This window comes from Ornithodoros turicata, chromosome 6, assembly GCF_037126465.1.
Source record: "Ornithodoros turicata isolate Travis chromosome 6, ASM3712646v1, whole genome shotgun sequence".
NCBI lineage: Eukaryota > Metazoa > Arthropoda > Arachnida > Ixodida > Argasidae > Ornithodoros > Ornithodoros turicata.
In genome coordinates, this window is record NC_088206.1 from 15,008,236 (window position 1) to 15,030,179 (window position 21,944).

General features: G+C 46.2%; 2 protein-coding genes across 6 annotated transcripts in view; one reads left to right on the plus strand and one right to left on the minus strand.

Annotated features, from left to right (window-relative positions):
- LOC135399230 (sodium-dependent nutrient amino acid transporter 1-like) overlaps positions 1 to 8,798 on the plus strand; it is a 25,813-nt gene extending 17,015 nt beyond the window's left edge. For all 3 annotated transcript variants that reach the window (XM_064631027.1, XM_064631026.1, XM_064631025.1), the window contains 5 exons: positions 71 to 199; positions 1,912 to 2,011; positions 2,070 to 2,170; positions 4,617 to 4,790; positions 7,921 to 8,798. In XM_064631027.1, the coding sequence (XP_064487097.1) occupies positions 71 to 199; positions 1,912 to 2,011; positions 2,070 to 2,170; positions 4,617 to 4,790; positions 7,921 to 8,112 (696 nt within the window). In that variant the 3' untranslated portion in view covers positions 8,113 to 8,798. The remainder of the gene's footprint in view (positions 1 to 70; positions 200 to 1,911; positions 2,012 to 2,069; positions 2,171 to 4,616; positions 4,791 to 7,920) is intronic.
- Positions 8,359 to 21,911, minus strand: LOC135399231 (uncharacterized). 3 transcript variants are annotated; one of them, XR_010424227.1, is made up of 8 exons: positions 21,806 to 21,911; positions 20,719 to 20,862; positions 20,525 to 20,638; positions 20,160 to 20,198; positions 18,869 to 18,919; positions 14,477 to 14,725; positions 12,205 to 12,222; positions 8,607 to 8,687 (listed from the first exon to the last, which is right to left on the minus strand). XR_010424227.1 is itself a non-coding variant. In XM_064631029.1 (7 exons), exons 1-7 carry the CDS (start codon positions 21,813 to 21,815, stop codon positions 8,434 to 8,436), a joined length of 534 nt encoding a protein of 177 aa, XP_064487099.1. In that variant the 5' UTR covers positions 21,816 to 21,911; the 3' UTR covers positions 8,359 to 8,433. The 3 variants fall into 3 exon arrangements, 1 of the variants encoding a protein (XP_064487099.1); XM_064631029.1 differs by lacking the exons at positions 12,205 to 12,222; positions 14,477 to 14,725 and adding an exon at positions 8,359 to 8,529 and having other exon boundaries at positions 8,608 to 8,687; XR_010424228.1 differs by lacking the exons at positions 8,607 to 8,687; positions 12,205 to 12,222 and adding an exon at positions 14,198 to 14,389.
- Positions 21,912 to 21,944: the final 33 nt, after the last annotated feature.

Sequence of the window (21,944 nt, forward strand, 5' to 3'; positions counted from 1 at the left end):
CATTGCGCTTAATTTCTGACGTTCACATATTTTCAACCTTGTTTTCACTGTTCCTTGTGCTTGCATACAGGTAGCGTTCCTGGAATGCATCTTCACTGCAATGAGAGATCAGTTTCCTCTGCTACAGAGACGCAAATGGATTCTAGTGTTGCCCTCTGCGGTTCTTCTTTTCTTCTGCGGACTTCCTCTTACGACAGACGTAAGTTCACGTTCTCAAACACATGCCTCCGAGAAAGGACGGCATGTCGTGCTTGAAACCGCATGACAATCGAGCCCTGTAACGTCTGGTTTTACGCATTGTGTCATTCGACGTGAGGTACGGCAACGTTTAGCTTGCGTGCTGCGCTGTACGATCCCTATGCGACCCAGCACTACGACCTAGGGCACAAGATTACAGTGAACACTCGTTATTATGACCATGGTCGTTCCCGAAAATTTTGGTCATAATGCGGAATTCTCATATTAACGGGGGGATTTGCAGAGGTTTCACTGCATTGTTCCGCAGGAGTATGGTCGTAAAGCGCGTATGTCAGATTATCGGGGGTCATATTAACGAGGGGGGGGGATATAGGTTTATTGCAAAACAAAACAAAAAGAGGAAGAACAAAACAAAAAACGAAAGAGGGGAAAGGTTAGCCTGGCTCCAGCAGCCGACTTGCCAACCATGTCATAACTGTAGGGCTTGTGGTTTTCGGTATTTGCCGAAAAATACTGAACCCTATATAGCTAGTACTATACTAGTACTAGCTAGAACCCTATATACTAACCCTATATACCCTAGCTCCCTCTGCGCAGAGGGAGCTAGTATTCTGGCTGGAGCCTTTTACCGCAGCAGGCTGTTGAATGCGACACATTAGGGTGCCTGAATACTAGCTCCCTCTGCGCAGAGGGAGCTAGTATTCAGGCACCCTATGACACATCGTCTTCGTTTCTTTCTTTCATTGAATCGCTTTATTCGTAGACGTTGATTTTTTTATGTTGTCGTTTCTGTACTGAGTTAATTGCTCATGTAGTTACATTGAGTGATATTCTGTAATGCCCCTGCTTCAACGGCATAGCAGTATGAGAAGTATTGCAAAATAATAACTAAATAAATAATATATCATAATATATCCCGTGGGACACTGCTTCTGCAAAAATCGTAACTTGAGTACAAGCAAGTAATATAAGTATAGTAACAAATGGGTCGCCTAAAGCTTTCACAATGCTAGAAAAAGGCCAGGTGGGGTGCAGTCTATTATCTCACCCGAGTTTTTCTCAGCGGTCAAGTAACGGAACCCTTACAGTACAGACATCACGTCTATACTCTGATATCATCTTCATGGCCTGATTGATGGTGTTTACGCATTACGCAGTATATATGAAAAATGCAGGCCCCATGGGACTATATAATATGGGCTGCTTCAGCGGCAATAGCGCTAAACGAGTTACAAAAGCATATGATTGATGTACTAAAAGTTAAAAGTGAAATGCAGTATAAACCATGATTGGGACGTCAGACCTTCCTGCATTGTGTTTTATATTTCTCATGAAACAACAGTAATTCAGCACCAGCAACGTTTAATTTTACAACAGAAGGCGTTGTCCCGATGCACGATACGCGAGTTGCTAAATGATTCATTAACTCCCTTTAATTAACGTTTAAGGAGGAAACAGCCCCTTTTGTATTTGCTAGCTATAAAGTTACATTTGTGTGAAGGATAAGTGACGCTCGAAGTAGTGAAACACAAGGTACTTCATAATCGCAGACTTTTCTCGTGAACATTTCTATGTTTCTCGTTGCACATCGTGATATTTTGGTGCGTGTAAGTGCATGTTTATTTTACACGTATTTAGTGTATATCGTCCCTGTAAAGGCATAGCACTATACATCCACTTATTCTCATGTATACACCACGAATACATTCTCAGGCAGGACAGTACATCGTCAAGTTGCTGGACAACTACGGCGTTGCGACCGCGGCCTTTCTGTACGCTATATTGGAAAGCATTTCTATTATGTGGATCTACGGTACGTACTATACCCATATACGTTAAACATGTGTGTGACCCCTGCCACGTCATTTCAGGCATCCGAAACTTTTCCAAGGACGCGGAGTTCATGCTGGAGAGAAAAGTGGGAATTTTTTGGAAAGTGACCTGGGCTGTTACCGCTCCTGTACTACTTACTGTAAGTCACAAGATGAGAGGATATTTGCTCGCATAATTAAAGCGGGTTTTAACCTGAGGAAGCGACGCCATATAGCGAGTGCGCTAATTACGCGAGGATGACCCGGCGATTCGTGTGCCACGGTGGTCATCGCCGTGCTGTAGCACTGCCGGTGCCGCGAAAGTCAGACTAGACTGTGTGATATCAGGGAAAAGGTACGAACATTTGGTCATCCAAGTTTATGTGCACCAAGTTGAAAAACTACACTGTTAAAACAGAACTTCACCACATAACACACTCCTAACCAACCATCATACCGAATGATATCATTCTGTGTCATGATTTGTTCAAAACAGGGGGGAGGCGCCTATCTGGGACAAGATAATTTGTCCCAGATAGGCGCCTCCTCTCATTTTCAACAAATCATTGCACAGAATGATATCATTCGGAATGATGGTCGGCTAGGAGCGTGCTATGTGGTGAAGTTCTGTTTTAACAGTGTAGACTCTTAAAAATGAACTTCACCGCATAGCACGCTCCTGGCCAACCATAATCTCGAATGACATCGTTTTTCCCCTGATTTGTTGAAAACTGGAGGCGTACGCCTTTTCTGTGACACTTGCGCAGTTCATAATCGTAATTGTCGCAAAAACGGCGTACGCCTCCCGTTCTCACACAAATCACGACAGATAACGGTATCATTCGAGATGTTGGTTGGCCAGGAGGGTGCTATGCAGTGAAGTTCATTTCTAAGAGTGCAGCTCTAACCGCGTGTGTTTAGTGCAATGTACGTAATATTGTAGTCCACATATTCGATACACAAAGCCATACTTGTCTACGGAACACGCTCTTTTTGTAATAACACTTGCAAAAAAGAAAAAAAGAAGTGCTCCAAAGATCGACAGACAGCGCGCGACGCCAGAAGGGGAATTTTCCTGCGGAGGAGCAGACAGTTAACATGGGAACGGGAACGCCTTCTCCCATGAAGGGCGTGCTCGTCCTTTTCTGGGATAACACGTGTTATATTTGTGGAGACTGAAGAAGAGAGCGGCGCCGGACTTTCGGCGCGCGATAACTCCCGAACGCGGGATCGCATCGACATGGGACTTTGCTTGGAAAATTCGGGGGGCAAATTCCTGCATCATCAACATGATTCCCCCAAATGTGGGAGAACAGTTTCACACCCCCTTTAATTCCTTGAGCGCGTTGATCATGCCATTAAATACGGTAGTTATTTGTTTTAGGGCCCTTTCTGTGTTTCCTCCCCAACACTGTTTGTTCAGCGTGGAATGCACCATGTTTTCCTATGTAAATATTGAAAGTTTCAAATACGTTAGTAGTATGGGGAACGGTGCTGATGGCGGCGGAAATGACGTCTTTAACTTGGCGAGAGCTGTTCCTTTGACGATATGACGTCATCGGAGGGATCTTTCTTCCTGGGCCGTCTTCGGAGGGCCTGGCTGTAGCGAGCTGACCTAAAATTTGCATATGCGACTGATAAAAACCCTGGGAAAACATCCGAACAGGCGCAAAAGGTGTCGGAATACGAATTTTGCTAGCCACTTTCTGCTCTCGTAGCCGCAGTACCATCCACCAGGGTAGATGGACGGGTACTGCCACAAATGACCAGGATAAAGACGTGAGGACAAAGTGAGCCATCGTCAACATGCCCCCCTCCTCGTCTCATATGCATATAGATGTTCTGTCAAGTGTGCAGCAACTGTTATTACTATTAGAAATCATTATTAAAAGGTACTGTTGGTCTTGAGAACCTACTAGCTGTAATGATGACACGTGGGCATCACGTTTGGAGAGGAGGCTTTGTGAGGAGAGGTGCGACTAGACCAGTGTTTAACAAAGTGTGTCCGAGAGTGTCCGTGGGGGTCCGCGACCGTCTCTCACATTTCAGTGAGGATTTTCGTCCCCACAAACACGCGCTCGTACATGATGCCCGATTCCCAAACATCCAGAATTTCCAAAATTGCTACAAGCATGCTTCAACGGCTAGCTTCTAATTTCTGGTAGAAAAGTCCTGCAATGCACGTTTGTCCGCGTCATACACATACAAACAAGAAGAAGAAACCAGTCCAGAATCGTTTCTGGAGCTGTATCGAAAGCACGCAGCAGCTGACGAGGTTGCTGGTGATGCACTGGCTGTGACGGTGTGTGTGTGTGGTGGTGGTGGTGGTGGTGGGGGGGGGGGGTCCGTGAATTGGTTCTCATCGCTTCCGGGGGTTCATCACCGCCAAAAGTTTGGGAAACACTGGACTAGACTAGAAACGAATATGGCATCATGGCGGCCACTTTTATCCAGTCAACCTTCAGTAGTTTGGAGGTACATGTTAAGCATGTCTGTTAAGCACTGCATTTATCAAAGCTGCTGGTGTTTTTTATATTCTTTGTATGAAGAATTTCTACTTTTTCTCACATGAAGTACTAAAAACCTGTTACTGGTGTTCACATGCAGGGTATCTTCATTTACGGTAACGTGCTGCTATTCTTGGACGGCAGCAGTGGCGGAAAAGGAATTCCTTGGTGGGGCAACCTCATTGGCTGGATGCTGGCTGCCATGTGCCTTATTCAGATTCCTATATGGATGTTTGTTGTGTTCGCAAAAACAAAAGGAGCCACACTGCTCCAGGTAAGTGAAGTGAACCTTTGAAGAACAGAGGTTTTCCTTGTCCCATCGTACAGTTGGCAGTACCAACAGACCCTTGGGGGTGAAGAGCTCCTTTCAATTTCAACCATGGTGGATACTTCGACGTTCCTTTTCGAAAGCCAATCTCTATCAATCGACATTTAGCTTCCCCCAAGTTTTTCTTTTGTATCTGTCTCTCTCGGCAGTTTTCTGAAGCTTCGATTCTTAGCCACGTGTGACAACCATGAGAACGCGCTGTCGTCCCTGGGGTATCCGACGGTTATCATACAGGGACAGATAGGACGTCGTCCGGAGGGCGAAATCGGTCATCAGGGTATCCCAGACTCATGATGATCCCAGGTTCAGGGTATCAGACTATGGGACTCATACCCAGACACAACAAATCGGTCCCACGGATGTCTTAAACGGGATCTCGCGACATCCTGCGGAATGGATCTAGCGGGACAAAAGATGTCCCACGGACACAGTTTTGTCAGCTCCCCGTACATTCCAGTGACTTCCCACGGCGTTCCCATTTGAAAATGTGGAATGTGTGACGGACGACTTACGGAAGTACTCTTCCATATTGAAATTAAAATGATTTATTTGTAATCGTTATATTAGTTAAAATATAGAAATCATTAAAGGACAGGAGTGATTTATTTTTACGCACGATACATATACAAGACACTTGTGTTGCAATTGATGAAAAGTTATGTCCAGTCTCAAGTGGCACACAAAATGAATTTGTCAAATGTCTGTACAGCACACAGAAGTAGTATACACTTTGTAGCAGAATATAAAGCGCCTTTCCGCTATTTTTTCACACCTGCCACCGTCACCGGTGTTTGTTTTTTTTTCTGTTAGCGCCCTGTTCAGATATTTCCACAAAGGCGTTAGAGCCCTGTTCGCCCGTGAGTCGAAATGAAGGGCGAGATGTCTACGTTTAACTCGATTGCGTACACAAACAACAATGAAATGAGAAATTGCTTTACATTGTTTCTTACTCATTTGGTTTGAGAAAGTGAGTTGGTTCATAGAAAGCCGAATTTGTGCAGTGCTACATCGTCCCGCGTTTCTCTTTCTCTTTCAATACATGATCCGTACAGGATCCTATCTCAGAGCTGATCGGCGCAATCCGTGAAACAGCCGTAACGGGATCTCCTGTGGATACACGGCTAAGGATATCCCTCCATAAATATCCCAGGGGAGTCCCACGGAGGTCTATTTTTGGATATGAACATAGGGATCTAGTTCGGACGTCAGTGGGAGATGTTGTTCTGTCTGAGTACATGTTCTTACGATATCCTTATGATTGCCCCTAGGAGGTCACCAAGGAATGATGTAGGACAGTGTGATGACACATCAGGGACATACATAATCTAGCATCGCTTTATTGAACCTTATTTGTTTTCGTCAGAAACCACACGCAGTCTTGACACCTTCTGTTACACTGATTGATTACTCTCAATTCATATTGACAAACTGCTGCATAAAGTCTAGCATTTTCCATAACGGAAATGAGCATGGCGATTTAAAAAGGAGACAGAAATCCAGAAGGTGAAAAAAATACTTGCCAGGAGCACAAAGGCGAAGAAAAATCAGACAATAGTTATTGCTTGTTATGCGATCCTCCATAGGTTCGAGAGTCCTGCTTGCCTCTGACACAAAACGAAGGGTGAGCTATCGATGTTTAATTAAATTTGGCAAACGCACAATACTCAAGCTATGAATCTCTTGAATCTCTCAGTGTGAAGTCTATGTTTATTACTGCTTTTGGTTTGAGACATTCGGGTAGGACCGGAAAGTCAAAAACAGTGCTACAGAATCGCTCTTTTGTCTTTTCTGCGGTAAGTGCTCTAGGTATCACGGACATACACCTTTTTGGAGGGAAAGAAATTTTACGTAGGAACGCTCTTTCCTCTGACGAATGTTATTCAGCCCCTGGGATCTGCCCAAAAAGCAAAACAAATGTGTCACTCAATATTTGGAGAGTCTTAGCGGGTAAATTGAACAAGGTAGTATTTGTCATCCCGATAGCTACCTACCGGGACTGGCATAGGATGTACCTGAATGACTCTTCACGGACAATCCGCGAGTGTCATCCTAAGGACGTTCTGAGAACACATATCGAAGGACAAGGACACGATGACACTGAGGACGTCCTGGGGATCGTCTGTGTTGTTGGGGAAGCGACAGAGCCAGTACTTGGACATTGTAGCTAGATAATTGTGCGTGAAGGCGTCCTGCGATGGCTCTGAGCGGTCGGTGGCCGCCAGTCGAAGACGCCGTAAGAGGGGAGCTGAACGGGTGGGTCAAGGCACCCTTTTCACAGGGCTTCATTGACTGGGAAATGATGGTGTCCCGCATTTTGCGAGTCTCAGCTCAGTACAACGATTTTTTTTTTTTCAGCTGTTGCCAGTGGAACAGGGAATCTGTCTCTGAATGGGTTGGAGTAAATTTTTAGAAGTGAACTCGAAATTTTGCCAAGTGAAGGCAACGTTTTTTCTTCCCAAAAATAGACAGCCCATGTATTTACACACCCCATTTCCTACATGGGCTATTTATTTGTGGCAAAAAACATGCCTTCACTTGGCGAAATTTCGTGTACAATTCGAAAAATTAAACTTCACAAAAAAAAAAAAAACGTTAATGAAAACATATGCAACTCGTGGCAAGTTCCCAGAAGTTAAATATCGTTGACCACACCGAGGTGAAACTGTTGCCTGAGGTGAAACGTCCTTTGTTGCCTGTCGAAGCGAAACTCGTGAAATTTTCATTTTCGAGTCCAACGTATCAGCACGATCATCATGTGGGATAACTGACGTGCTGTAATTATGCAAGTAATGAAGATGCTCAGACTGCCAGGCATATTTGTTGTAGTGTAGGCTCCTAGTCAATCATTCATCCACCGTGTTGAGTGTGCAAAATGAATGCATAGAAGGTGCGACCTCTTGAAAGTTTCCTCTTTTCTTGGCAATTTTCTCCATTATCAGCGTCTACCCAGCTCCTACCCTCACGCGTCAGTAGACGTATTGACGTTCTTGGCAAGACATTGTGGCGCCGCAGGGCTGCTTTGACGCACAGCTACGAGAAGTAATGTCATTCAAGTAAGCTTTTTATTTTACAACAGAAAGTGCGAAACAGCTTCAAGCCAGCCCAGGACTGGGGACCTCGTAATCTCAAGACCAGAGAACAGTGGAGAGAATTCAAAGACTGTGTCCACAACAACATGCTTCGTCAACCCTACCAGATAGCAGTGCTTCCAGAGAAAGCCGCACACACCAATCCCTGCTTCGACTTCAATGAAACCACATTATTTTGAGGAGTTCATTAGACGACAGTGGTGTAAATGATGCATCAAGCAAATCATCTCAGGACTATCTACCGAATTCACCGCAGTCTCACTAGCGGTCTTTAATCATCAAGAACTGTTGCGCACCGACGTGCATACAGCGCTGTGTCCGTGTGTCTTCGAAAGAGAACAGCGAATGCCCAGCACACTTCATCATCCGTGCGCCACATGGAAGTTTCAACGCACGTGAACATCCTGAAGAACAGCACGATGCAGTACTTTTTAAATATCTTATGTGTATTATTGTAAGTGATCCGTGAATTCGATACATGTTTTTAGCTCCGAAATAGGCTACTGATCGGAACAGTTTGACGTGCAGGAGGGTCTATGTCCTTGATCAAAGGTGACAGCTTCTGTCGTCATCCGTTGATCGTCCATGACATAATCCTGAAAGTGCACAAGTACGGTGGTGTGTTTCAGCCATGCCGTGACTATATGGACTGCGCTTGCTGAAACTAAACGTACCTTGCGAGCTTTCCCAGAAGAGGTCCCAGTGGTCGACGTTTTCTTCTCACCGGTCGCTGGAAATTTGATGGGTGTTAACCCTAAGGAGAAACGTGTACATATAGCGCTGTTTTATCGCGTGACTGCCATGTTTTTGTATTTATTCGTTTTGAACGATATGTATGCTGAAATACATGAATATTGCATCGAGATCTATGGATTCAAATTTCATTTGAAAGGGGTGATCTCAGAACAACTAGCTTGTCAGGGAAACCGGTGACTATCACTAGAAGCTACGCCGTGCCCATGCACGGAACAACATATCTCGATTCGTAACAGAAGACAGTGCAGAGTTTTTGGAATGGGGGACTCAAGCGCTTTGGGGGCCCCAAAGAAATAGCGACGTCGCCACTACATATGCCAAGAACCTAAACCACAGTTTCAGTTTTGGACAGGCACGTTTCTTGGAAGTAACGTGGGGTACCAAAGCAGACTAGTGCGGTTCTCATGACCGGCGAGAATCGGCGTGAACGTGTCGTTTGCAAATGGTTGCGAACCCTTGTTCTTGTTCCTCCCCCATTTCCATGCACGCTGCCAACCAGCACTCTATACACGAAAAGGGGTTAAAACTTCGGCTAGTTAGTGATTCATAGTTAAAAACGATAAAACCCTCAGTGCAGGGAAACAGTGCTCGTCTTTTTTTGCCTTTCTTTGTGTGTGTGTTCCGTCCTCGTCTTTCCCTGCACTGAGGGTTTTATCGTTTTTCACTATGCTATATACTTTCTCGCACTTCCCGGATGGTGCTCCATGACTTTGATGGTGCTGCATTAGCCATTTAACGTTTGCCTGCAGAAGCCTTATATTCCACAGGGTGACTCGCGCGCGTGATGTCATCAGTTGAAGGGTTTTCTGCGGTACTTCTTCAGAAGCAGTTGGTCCCAACGTTAAATTCATTATCGACTGCTACGTCGCTTTGAGCAACAATCGAAAGCTCGCGCCTTCGATTATTGAACAAACACAAAGTGAATCTAAAGACGTCGCACAACCCAAGCAAGAAACAAAGGTTGGACCAAGCTAGGCTATAGTTAGGCTGGCCTACCTGACCTTGCTTGGTACATTATCGGCCAACAAGCTTGTTTCTTGATACGGATCTGTACCTTGGTCAACGATTTGCCAAGCATTGGCCAGCCTACGTTGTGCCAAAATACAGACCAAAGCATTCCTGCGGCGTCCCTCATTTTCAGACTAAATTGTCTCGCGGCGTAAGGTAACGATATACCATTATTTGTTTGTTGCTCGTATTTCCCACAACGTTTCCTGAGGAAAAACAGATACTATACAGACCTTGTCTCGAGAGCTTCTGCAAATTCGAGAGACCTGTTCGCGTATGTGTCAAAATGAAGGGTGAGGCGCGCATAAGTTTAATTTGGCGCGTACACAAACGACATTGAACTGATGAATTGCTTGTCGTATTAACTCGCACTGCTTCTGTTTCTTACTGCTTTAGTTTTGAGAAGTTCCCTTGGTCCATCGAAAGTCGAACTTATGCAGCGCTAGACCATTCTACGTTTCCCTCTCCCCCAGGCGAGATTGATCAAAGCTTTGGCAAGTGCTTGGCCAACGAGCTCGTGTCCTGATACGGATCTGTACCCTGGCCGACGGCTTTCCAATCCTCGCTCTGCCTATCACTATGCAACGCTGCGCCAACGTTGGATGGCCGAGAGAGTCGTTGGCCAACTGTCATCCGACCTTTTGCCAACCGTCGGCCATCGGCCATTGCTTGCTTGAGAAATCACTGTCGTGGAAAGAAACCGCATACGCGAGTCCGCATACCGCGCAAAAATATTCTGGTTATTTTATGAAGCTACGAGCATTACGTGATACTGAACACGAGTTCTGGAATAGAATGCGTCCATAATAATGAACCTCGTTCAAGTCGAAAAATCGTAAACCGAGAAAACTTGAATATTGAAGTAAATATTTCGTAATTGGAGCTGGGTAATTGGAGCTGGAGGTAATAGACCCTTTTAGAAAAGCAAGCTCCACCTGGTGCCACGCAAGGGCTCATGGGAACTTAGAGCACCTTCAAGCATTACGAGACGACCAGAGGCGGAGGTAGAAGAACAACAACATTCCCGGTGTGCGCAGCAGCAGCGTCAGCCGGGGTACACCATAACCAAAGCAGACGGCAGAGCTGTGTCCCTCATATAGGCATACTCTACATGAATGTGCTGTTAGCATCGTCTTTTAGTGTGTGACGTGGCAAAACGGAACAGGATCCAGGAGCATGACATATCCCCTTTTTCAATGGAACACCGCGCGCACAGTGTCATCGCGCAGGAAAAAAAAAAAAAGTTTTCATGCGTCGGATATGATGGCTGACCCATGGTGATGCTAGTCACCTGTGTGTATAGTGGAGCAGCCTGGATCGGGCTTATCGCACTGCTAAACAAGCCCAATCTTGAAAGTAATGTCCTAGATGACCTGCATAATATGACTTAGACCTCTCCCTGTTTGTAAATTAATGACGTCATAGTGTTTGACAGCGCCACCAATTTGGTAGAGTTGAACTACTCTCAAAGCTAGGGCGAACCAGGTCGTGCTCGAAAGCCACGATCTTGAGGGGATCACGATGGTCCCTGAAAGGAACGCCATCTTCGTTCCTACTTTTCTTTCAATAGGAGGCAGCGAACAAGTGCCCATTTGTGGAAGCCAGCCCCCTCCCCTTCCGATTTGTTTCGGTTTCAATATGTCTACCAACGTCATGATGACGTTTCTCGGGCAGAGGTCTATTAGTTCAATGCACACGTATTTCCCGATTACAACGCTCTGTAACACTGCTGACACGGTCAGGTGAGGTAAGTAGACTGTTTTTCTAGTGGAAGTTCATTTCCGCATCGTAGCAAAATTTAAACCACACCATTTTTATGTGTGTGTAGAAGCAATGCCTGATCTGACCGTCCATCCCGCTGACACACATGCATTTCTCGTTTCTTACCATGTTGTTGGTACCGTCGTTGTAGCAGGTCGATAAATTGTAATACGATCCTAAATTGTCCTTGGCAGGTACATACTCGTATGTAGATGCACTGGACTAATGAACAAACTCTAATAGGACACCTTTCCATCATCATCACTTTCTCATCACTTCCACACGCGCAATGGGGCGGTGTACCGCCATAACGACCCACCACATCATCATCATTTATGTGTGTGTGTGTATGTAGATGACATTGCAACAAAAATACTAAAAAGAGGATAAGTCGACTTATCCTCTTATTGCATACAGAGGACATCGAGGAGCACACGTTCTGTATTGCCCTGGGGGCATTTGCACAATGGCACAATACGACTTTACATATGTATGCGCTTTGACAAGGCGAGTTTATGATCCATAACTTAAAAACCCGAGACTAGGGGACAAAAAACGACAAACACAGACAAGGTCTCAAAACTGAGACCTTGAGACCTCAAAACTGAGAAAAAATTGAGACCTTGTCTGTGTTTGTCGTTTTTTGTCCCCTAGTCTCGGGTTTTTAAGTTATGGATCTATACCACCAGCTCGCTTGCTACCTCTCTATCCTCTCGTTGAGTTTATGATGTTATGCGTGTACTTACCTGTCCTATGAGTGGGTTCTGAAACATTCATATTTGTTAGCTAAGCTACATCGTTAACCATAAGCCGCGTTCATACTGGGGTAACCGTTGCGCAGTTCCAGAAGAAATTTGTTATGCCTACTAGAAATGGGACGAAGCTAGGACAATATGAAGCTTGGCGTCATTTTTAGTTATTGATTTATTGTTAGTTGTTCCTATCAGGACTATGAACAGGTTTTTTTAAATTCGTTAGATTTCTTTAAAATCCGGTAGGTTTTTAAAAATCCGTTACAAACTTTAAAAAGATCCGTTACAGATTTTTTTCGCGTAATACTTGATTGGCCGCGTAACACGACCGAAAAAATTCCATCAATGCTGCTCTTCTTGTTTAAAAATTTTTAAGAATTTTTAAAAATCTGTTGCAGATTTCATAAAAATTCGTTACAGATTTTAAAAAGAATATGTTACATTTTTAAAAACAGAGCAGCAGTGAGGCCATTTTTTCGGACGTTAGGTTACGCGGCCAGGCAGACGTCCTGTATAGGAAAGAGCATGTAATTGCTGACGACTAATTACCGGAAATTAATTAACTTCGAATTATGTTTTCGCGAAAATACGAGACAGCAGAATTGGAGGTGACGATTATTTGAATCCACCGTCTCTCTAAAAAATCCTGAAACGAGAGAACCATCCGAAACCAGAGCTACGCACTTCTCGAGCGCACAAAAAGAGAAAGGGCGTTCGCGTCGGAGGGTCACGTGGTTTTTTAGCGATCGAGCTGACTGGAATAAACGCAGATCTGTTGGCAAGATAGACCGCTTCATGGTCCAGATAAGCCGAAGCGATGTCCTTTCTGCGCTCGAGAAGTGCCTAGCTCTGGTTTCGCCTCATTTGCATACAAAGGATTTTTTCTTTTTTGTGCGCATTTGTATCTCGAAGTACGTGCTCATTTCAGGATTTTTGAGAAAGAGGGTGAATGCTCTTTCCCATAGGACGTGCTCCTGGCCGTTTCCTTATTGGACGTTAGAATCCCGATGAATGAGAGTACGCTTATGGGAAGCTACTCATACCTCTGCTAGGCGGGCTCTTTCGGTTGCCGCTGAGCCAAAATATTTAACCATAAATATCTAATTGAGTGGTGTTACACGACAGCGTCAACTGTCATGGACATTTCAACGGCAGTTGACTGAAACCCAGTCAACTGGCAGGACGACGACAACCTCTAAGATGAACTGTGCGTCCAACAAGCGCTCCGAGTGCATCGGCGCCTCCAACGGACCAACATTTTTATGTGGCCATGTACGGTTCGCGTCACAGCTAACTTGAACACCGCTCCAGCCAGCCCGCGAAGCGGGAAGAGAGCCACCCTGGCGGCGCCTAGCAGAAAACAACGTCTTCATAACGAGGGTCACCTTCTCCAACTGTAAATAGATGACCAAAATATCATCCGCCGTTTATTCTACTAAGCACCACCAGGGTCCGCAGGCCGGAATGGCGTTCAAGTTATCTCTGATGTGAGCTGTACGTTGCGCGCTTCTGGGTGCAAGAAGAAAAACAAACAAAACGAGCTGCCCGTAAAAGTACATACTTATGATAGAAAAAGCTTATCTTATCTACAGCTGTGACGTCGTAGGACCACCTAAGGGCCATCTGGTCGAAAAGCGCTAAACCCAACGATCCACCGGAAGAGGCGTGTTAAGCACAGATAACTGCCGTTCAGCTGAAGTGCCTTTGGGATGTTCAGCTATACCATTAACTTCAACAGTATTTGAAAGTGCCCGTGTAACGGGATGTAATACCTCTGTTACACATACAGTGTTCAATAATCATTGAAACCGATTACCATTGAGTTGCATTGAACATGCGCATAGCGCCACCAAACGTGCCAACCAGACAAGGAGCAGTTGGATCCATGACCTACTATATACTGTCAGTATATAGTAGGTCGTGGTTGAATCCAATTGTCTTTGCGACGTTGACACTTTACACGCTGGGTGGCGCTAGGCGCTGTTGTTTCTTTTTTTTTTTTTTTTTGTCACCATGACATTACTGCAAGTGAAAAGCCTTTGCGTAGGTTACATCTCGCATTTGTACAACAACAGTGTAAATGTTATCTGTAAATAATTGGAATGATACGGTCAACCCCTACGTTACACTCTGGTGTGCACGATCATAGCTCCTACGTGCTACATACTTGCATAAGACGCTGCAAGGAATCAGGGGGTACGTATTTATAGTGCTGCGTTCGTGCAATATCATACGGGTCACGGATGAGTAAGAAAGTGTGCCTTACGGAACACTGTCTCGGAGAGGAAGAGCGTTATGGTTATAAGAAGGACGCCGAAGAATATTGTTCCCGCTATGATGAGCAATGCCTTGTCCCTGTGCAGCTGGTTTCTGCAACAGAAGGCGCGTGACTGTGCGGTTCCTTTTTTTTTTTTTTTTTTCACATTTTGTATTCCGTCCTTATTAGACGAGCACACCCTTGACTCTAGCGGCTCGCATCCTGACTTCAAAACACTATCCAATACTTACTTGAGCTCTGTCAAGGACAAATAGTTGAAGTTAACGTATCTGACACAGAAAAAATATCCTTGCATTGGCATCCTCCTCTAAAAGGGGGGGCGGGGGAAGTAGCCAATTTGTCACAACATTTAGCCCCTTTTTGGGACTAAATCCAGGTAAGTTTATGCGCAGTTCAGGAACTATTTGTAGCACTCGACAGCAAATTTCGGGGACCACAATTCGGAGTAATTCCAATCTAAGGGGTTACAAGCTGCCCTTACTCCAGACTTTACACCTTTGTTTCTCAGGGTGTAGGCCAATAGCATAGGCAGAAAAATATTTCGGGAGGGGTTCTATGAAAACCTTACATGGGGAGGGCATTCCACCTCCGTTTTCTCTTTCCCACATACACTACCAAAGGAGATTCGAACCCCCTGCCTACTGTTACGTTGTTCTCTGCTCATGTACCTCTCACGATAGCTTGCAAATGCTTCGAGTCAGCCGTCCCTCAACCCTTGCGATGGCAATGGACGTAGTAGGCCATGTGCGTTGTTATCGCCAATTATTGACAGGTCCCATGGAATACTACGCAACGACAGTTAAGAGAAACCACGTGACTAACCGTGTATTCACACGAGCGCCTTTTCTGACTGCGCAGCGACTGAAGGAGGAGAAGGAGGTATCAGCATTATCACGCAATCATCCAACCATTCGGTCGCGGGCGGAGCTTATCGCACAGCAGAATCTATGAAGCGCGCCCGTTTTTATTGTATTTTTGGCGAGATATCAAAGAGCCTTGTGCAACATCACTGCGCTCAGCAGCTCCGTCCGTCAGAAAGAAGCACACGGATAGTTTGTTCGCGGGGCACAGAATCTGACGACTGACGCGCAGAAGGAGGACGGAGCGAAAAAGAAAGCCACCCTCTGTTGCCAATGTTACAAGCTCTATTATTTTTTATCTATTACACCAGGTAGAGCAACATCCGATCTTGTGGAAGCTTGCCGATGAGCAAAACCGAAATGTACCGAGGAAACATGTCATGTGGGAAAAGATCGCTCTTGAAATGGAAAAGAGACACCCGGATGTCGAAGCAACGGTAGATGTGTACATCAAAACACTTTTTGGGTCCCCATATTCACGGCGCAGTCGTTGTATCAGTTGCTGTTAATTAATAATAACGAGTTGGCAGCATTCGCGTTCGAAACCAAAAGGTATCGGCTCAGGACGCTAGCAGTTTGGTTTAAAAACGAGAAATGTGTGAGCAGTATCGCACGCCGGGTAAGACAAAGGGGTGCAAAATTTTATCCCCAAGCCGGCCACTGTGGGGTCACGCATATTCATAGTTGTCTGGCATCATAAATTAACCATGTAATGGTATAATATTTTAGGGCTGTCATTACACAAGCCTACATGGCAGCACCCCGGGGTCATCATCACGTCATGCAGCGCATTCACGGGAGGCCACTATGTGCATACATCGTGTTCTGACAAGCACCAACGAGAACGATCAGTTGTAATAAAGGGAGTCAGTTTTCCGCGGTTTCACTATTCTTACGTGTTTCCCATTCATCGCGGCCACACAGTTTGAGAACTGCCACAGCGCTTTAGAGCAACGTGCTTTACCCCTGGACAAAGCTATAGTGCTGAAGATGCAACACTTACGTGATGAGGTCTCGCTTTGCCATGACATCATTTCATAATTAGTCACTAGGGGAGCTTCCTATATAACGCGATATGCAAAAAGTGCCAATTCGTGGATTTCGTTTTGTTCCATAATTTTATATGTATGTATGGGACGGTAACGTACCCCCACCAAAAAAAGAGAAAAAAAAAGAAACAGATCATACTGGTTGTTTGAGTGGGTGTGAACTCGGCCTCGCTATGCCACCGGTATACGCGATGAACGTTTCACTGGGAATGAGTAGTAGACACAAAAACATGGCCTGTCCAACGCCTAAAGCAATGAGGCCAATGAAACGCAGGAATTGGAAGCTACCAAAGCTAGCCTTAAAAAAAAGCAAGACGGATGGAGGATAGAGGATGAAGGGTGGAGATGCGTTGAGGATGCATGAGTTCGTCGGGGAGAGCAAAGTATTAGATGGGCCGTTGAGCAAAACCTCCCTTCTGCAGAAAGAGGACAAGGTTTCTTGCTTTAGCGGAACGTACAGCAGAGGGGCCACCAGAGACACACACACAATTGACACAAAAAGGTGTACGCTCCACTCTGTCCTCCAATCAGAAGTGAGAGCCCTATCATTCACGGCAATGATTGGCGCAGAACCTGCTATGCGGTGAAGCTGTTTTTACTGTGTTCGAAAGGTGTGAAAGGTATGTGTGTGAAAGCTGTTTACGCCACAGCCGTCTCTGCTTTACACCACACTCAACACCGTCAGGCTGCTGCGGAGTCACGGTAAAAAACGACGACGCACAGCTTTCACAGTACTCTCTCCTACACTATTTCCCGCTCACTCTTATTTACGAACGTTTTATGCATTTAGAGGCATGTTTAAGCGCACATAATTCGAACGAACCTGTTGCAGACGGGTTACGGAAAGACGATGACTGGCTAGTATACTGTCCCGCATATTGGCCTCTATACTCTCCTTTTGCGCTTTGCTATGCAGAGCAGAATGTATTTAAAAGTGGCCGCATCGATGCTCAAAACCTTGCGGTAGACAAATGGGTCCTCGTATCGTAGCTCCCGTAGAAGGCTATTTTGCAGACTGTACTCTTTCCTCAGCAACCATTCATTCGTCCATAACTTCTTTACCGCTTCTTTTCGTGGCAGCATTCACTATCGTCAATATGAGAACAGCAAGAGCCACCAATTTTCGCTTTCTTTCGTCCATTGCTTACCAAGCGCCGTGCACATAAAATTAATGCTGCAACCTTGAACCGCAGCGCGAACATTATCCCCGGCATCTAAGCTGGCAGCACATTGGAACACTATCGGTGTAGGCATTCCAGAGGGGCGTGGCGTCAGCGCCTTATCATTTACCCTCTCGCTCCTTCAGTCGCTGCGCCGTCAGAAAACACGCTCGTGTGAATACACGGTAAGCATCTGTTCACTCAGAGCCGGGAGGGGGGGGTCCGTAAATTGACATGGTTCCATTGCCGAAGCCACCCGCAACTCTACCTTGAAATGTTGCCCCCTCATTCGGAAGCGGGACCAATTAGGTCATTCTCCCTAGAGTCACTAAATAAGCTACGCTTACACACTGAGTTCCAAGAGCAGGCATGCGCCATCTTGTTTCTGCGCCACGCTACGCACGCGCACTTTAGCGCACGATGCCATCTATCGTGCACGGAATGCAGAGCACCGTGCCAACCGTGCGGAGTTTGAAACATCCGAAGCGGAAACCACCAAACGCCGCCTAGTGGAATGGAAACGGCGCAAACAAGAGAGAAGAGCTACGCAGCAGACTTAGAACTTTTCATTTTGGTCCCAGAGGCTCGCGAGCCCCCTCTTGGAGGCGGGCGTAGCTCACCCTGGCACAAAAGGGATAGGACAAGTCTTGTACTACTAGTACTACTACTACGTTCCTTTCTTTGTAAGATGTACTACTACGTTCCTCAACCGCATGCACCGCTCCGCGTCTGAGGGGGGGAGTGATGTGGCGGCCCGTGGACGACGATGACGACGTGCCTGTGCTGCCACGCGCTACGGCGCTGGCACGACAGTTCTACCGGCACCGTCCTAGCGTGAGGCAACGACCATCTGCCCGCTGGGACATTCCAACATCGCCGGTCAGGACTCATGTAGAGGAACACCACCTCCTCTACATGTTCATCAAGGTTGATGGCGTCGAGTTCACCTTGACATCCTCGGGACACTATGGTTGACAATATACGGATTATCGCACAACAATCGCACACCCTTCTCTATCGCACAGGGAGCATTATGTTAGACGTCTTTGACCCTCAACTCGGGATGGTACCGGTGTGGTGCGGAAACAAGATGGCGCTCCTGCTCTCCCTTGGACCTCAGTGCCGATACTCTAGTTCTCCCTGCAATAGGGTGGAGAGGTAGGGTGGAGAGGGAAACTGTGGAGCTGCGCACACCGCCGACCTACTTGCATAGCGTATACGATGCACCCAAGATGAACAACATGTTGAAAAAGCCCAAGGTCGGAATCGCTGGTGTCCACCTTCGACACCCTCTGCGACGCCACAACTCACCAAATTGGGGTCTGACCGGGAGCCCACCGGGTACACCTGGCGTACTATCACCTGCACACAACGGCACATTTAGTGGTGGGAACAGATTGAGCAGGTTCACGAAATGTCTCACGTAATGTGGTTTTCATTGCATTCATTTTCCGCTGTTGTCACTCATGTTATTAAATGATACGCTTGAGCATTACGCCACTGTGATCGGAAGATATGTGACAGAAGGTGTGGTCTGAACACAAGAAGTACCCTCAAAATGCCCATTGATCCCTACGTACTGAAGGTTTTCACAAAGGTGCGCCCCTATTGGAATAATATATTCTAATCTGGAACGTGTGAAGCATTAGCTTGCCACATAATCTGTATAATCTATATTAGATAACGTGTTCGTCAAGCAGCAACTAATCAGCCAATTTCGGTCAACTAGACATTCGGAATACAGTGAACCCTCGTTAATATGACCCCCGATAATCGGACATGCGCGCTTTACGACCATACTCCCGGGGAACAATGCAGTGAAACCTCTGCAAATCCCCCCGTTAATATGACAGTTTCGCAGTATGACCAAAATTTTCGGGAACGACCATGGTCATAATAACGAGGGTTCACTGTAGACGAGTTCAGGAAATCCCAGTGCTCTTTGCGCACGCATTGCATCCTGGGCGCTTGATGAGCGGGGGAACGAAGAATAATCCTTCACATTTCGCTTTCGGAGACCTGGACACTTCGTGGACAATGAACCGGTAGGGGAGAAATCTGAACAGTTCGCAGGTCACCCGTTTCTTTCGTATTAGTGAACTCCCACAGTTCAAAGCGACGCTAAGCACTCTGGGATTTTCTGAACTCGCCTATTACGCCTGTTTAATACAAAAGATATACCACAACATGACATATGCACAGCCTACCTGCTCTACGTCTACGTTGCTGTTTGTGAATGCGGTTTGTATGGAGAGCGATATATCTAGCGAGCATTTCGTCTGGCTTCCTTCCTTCGCTTTGGGTTAGTCCTGCACACTCTGGAGTGCAGTTTATACCCTTTCTTTCAGCCTTTGTAATACCACAAAAACCGCTGGAAGATTGCTAACAGAATCCTGGAAAACGTGAGCCATGGCGCCAGCAAGTGCATGGTATGACTTTGCTGGAAACCACGCCTGGTATAGCACTGCAATGATAGGACAACAGCGTGCTTCCTACACACACTACACACTTTTCCATCGTCACTAGGGTGTCCAATGCGCATCACTCGGCTCGACTTTCGCTATCACGTGACGGAAAGTGACTTACTAGGGAAGGCACTTACCAACAGCATGCTGTCCAGAAGGGCTGTAGTATTGTGGGACTACGAAGATAAAAGAACCTTGTTTTAAGCAAACTGACTGTAGACCCTCCGTTGATGGCGTACGGTATACGAGGTCGCGGCAAACTCAGTAGAACTAAGCATAAGCCGACAGGGTCACTCATGAGGGACACAATAACCACCAATCACCGCCCCATGCGCCCAATCCGACGAGGTTGGTACACAGTAAAGTATATGCAATACGCAACCCTTGGATACCCAATTAGACACAGTATACCGGTCTGACAGCTACTCGAGATGGACGCATAGGTGAAGCACAGCTAACCACGCCAAGAAGGGAAATGCCACTGCTGGTCTGAGTACTCAACTCATTCTGCGATACTGTTCCATCTGAGCGATGGTGAGCGGAGAGTCAGGAACATATCCACCCATCTGTGGTTGTGGTACACCTTGCGGGACATCGGTTGCTGGGCCGCCTTGACCTGCAAAACGTGGGTCTGGTCCCATCATCTGGAAGGCACCCGATGGCGCCATGTATTCTGCAGGGGTACGTCGTACGTACCACCATGAGGCCCGTAGCCAGGTGGAGGCTGGAAAGCATAATTGGGCGGTTGCTGTTCGAAAGAACCGGCGGCAGCGGGATTTTGCACGTAGTCGGCGAACCGAGGATCATTGTAGGGGCCTGTAGGGTTGTTCACATTGCCATCTGCAAGGAGGTTGTGAACAATCTTGTTTTCAGCAAGAAGGAACGCATAAGTATAGGTCAGTGAGCAAGCAGAGCATGCAGACATCCAACTCCTCAAGGACACAGGACGTCGAAACGAACGAGTTCGAGGCCAGTCGTAGCATTTGGGCGGTCAAGTGGCTCAATATGGCAACTTATAGGTTGACCATATGAGTCAATAGGGCAACTTGTAGGCTGGCAATCGTACGGGACTAATGTTCGATACAAGAATACAACCAGTTATTCACAGGATGTCGAGAACACGGTATACAGTAGAGCTCTTGAATGGTTGTCTCACGAGCCCAGAACCTGTCTTAGCACGGTTCCTGTGTTCAGGTTGCTTGAATGATATTCGTACTGTTGGATGCTAAAAGGGTTGTAACACTGTCATGCAAATGCAGCGCTTCTGCGATCTATTTCTCTTATTATATGTAAAAGGCAGCCACCGCCCGATATGGTACGGTGCCCTGCCCCCGCGAAACGCATCCTGTATGATAGTCACCGATATCTGAATGGTTGCACTTATCCATTCAGCAAGTGTATATGCGTGGAATCATGGACTGTGCAGGTTTGGTTGAAGGCGTGTGCTTTAGTGCACTGGCTAGGCCGTTCAGATGTTCTCGTGTAGTTAAGGTAATAACTCTTTTCGTCCAATAACCTGTTTGCAATGTTGAACAAAGTATGTTGGTAGTGATATTGATATTTTTACTTCAAGCGTTAGTAGTTGCTAAACCGTGTAAGCTGAATAACAATTATAACTTGTCCTTATATCATCGTTGTCACGCTGTTTGTGGGCAAGTAAAAATGAAATCTATGGGAGCTTGTGAAAGACAGTCTTCATCGACTCCCCCGAATTCAAGGCATGGGACTTAACGATAACCAATAGGTTGAGCTACAGTAGGCTAAGTCAAAAGCGCTGCCTTACAGTTCTGCATGACGATGCGAAGAACGATGCCGAACACTTTCAACCTTCTCCTTCTTCGTCCTCGGAGCAGCCTCTGCGCAACGCGAAGACGAACACTTCTTCGCAAGTAAGGCACGAGCTATCAGTGAAGCCGTTGCTA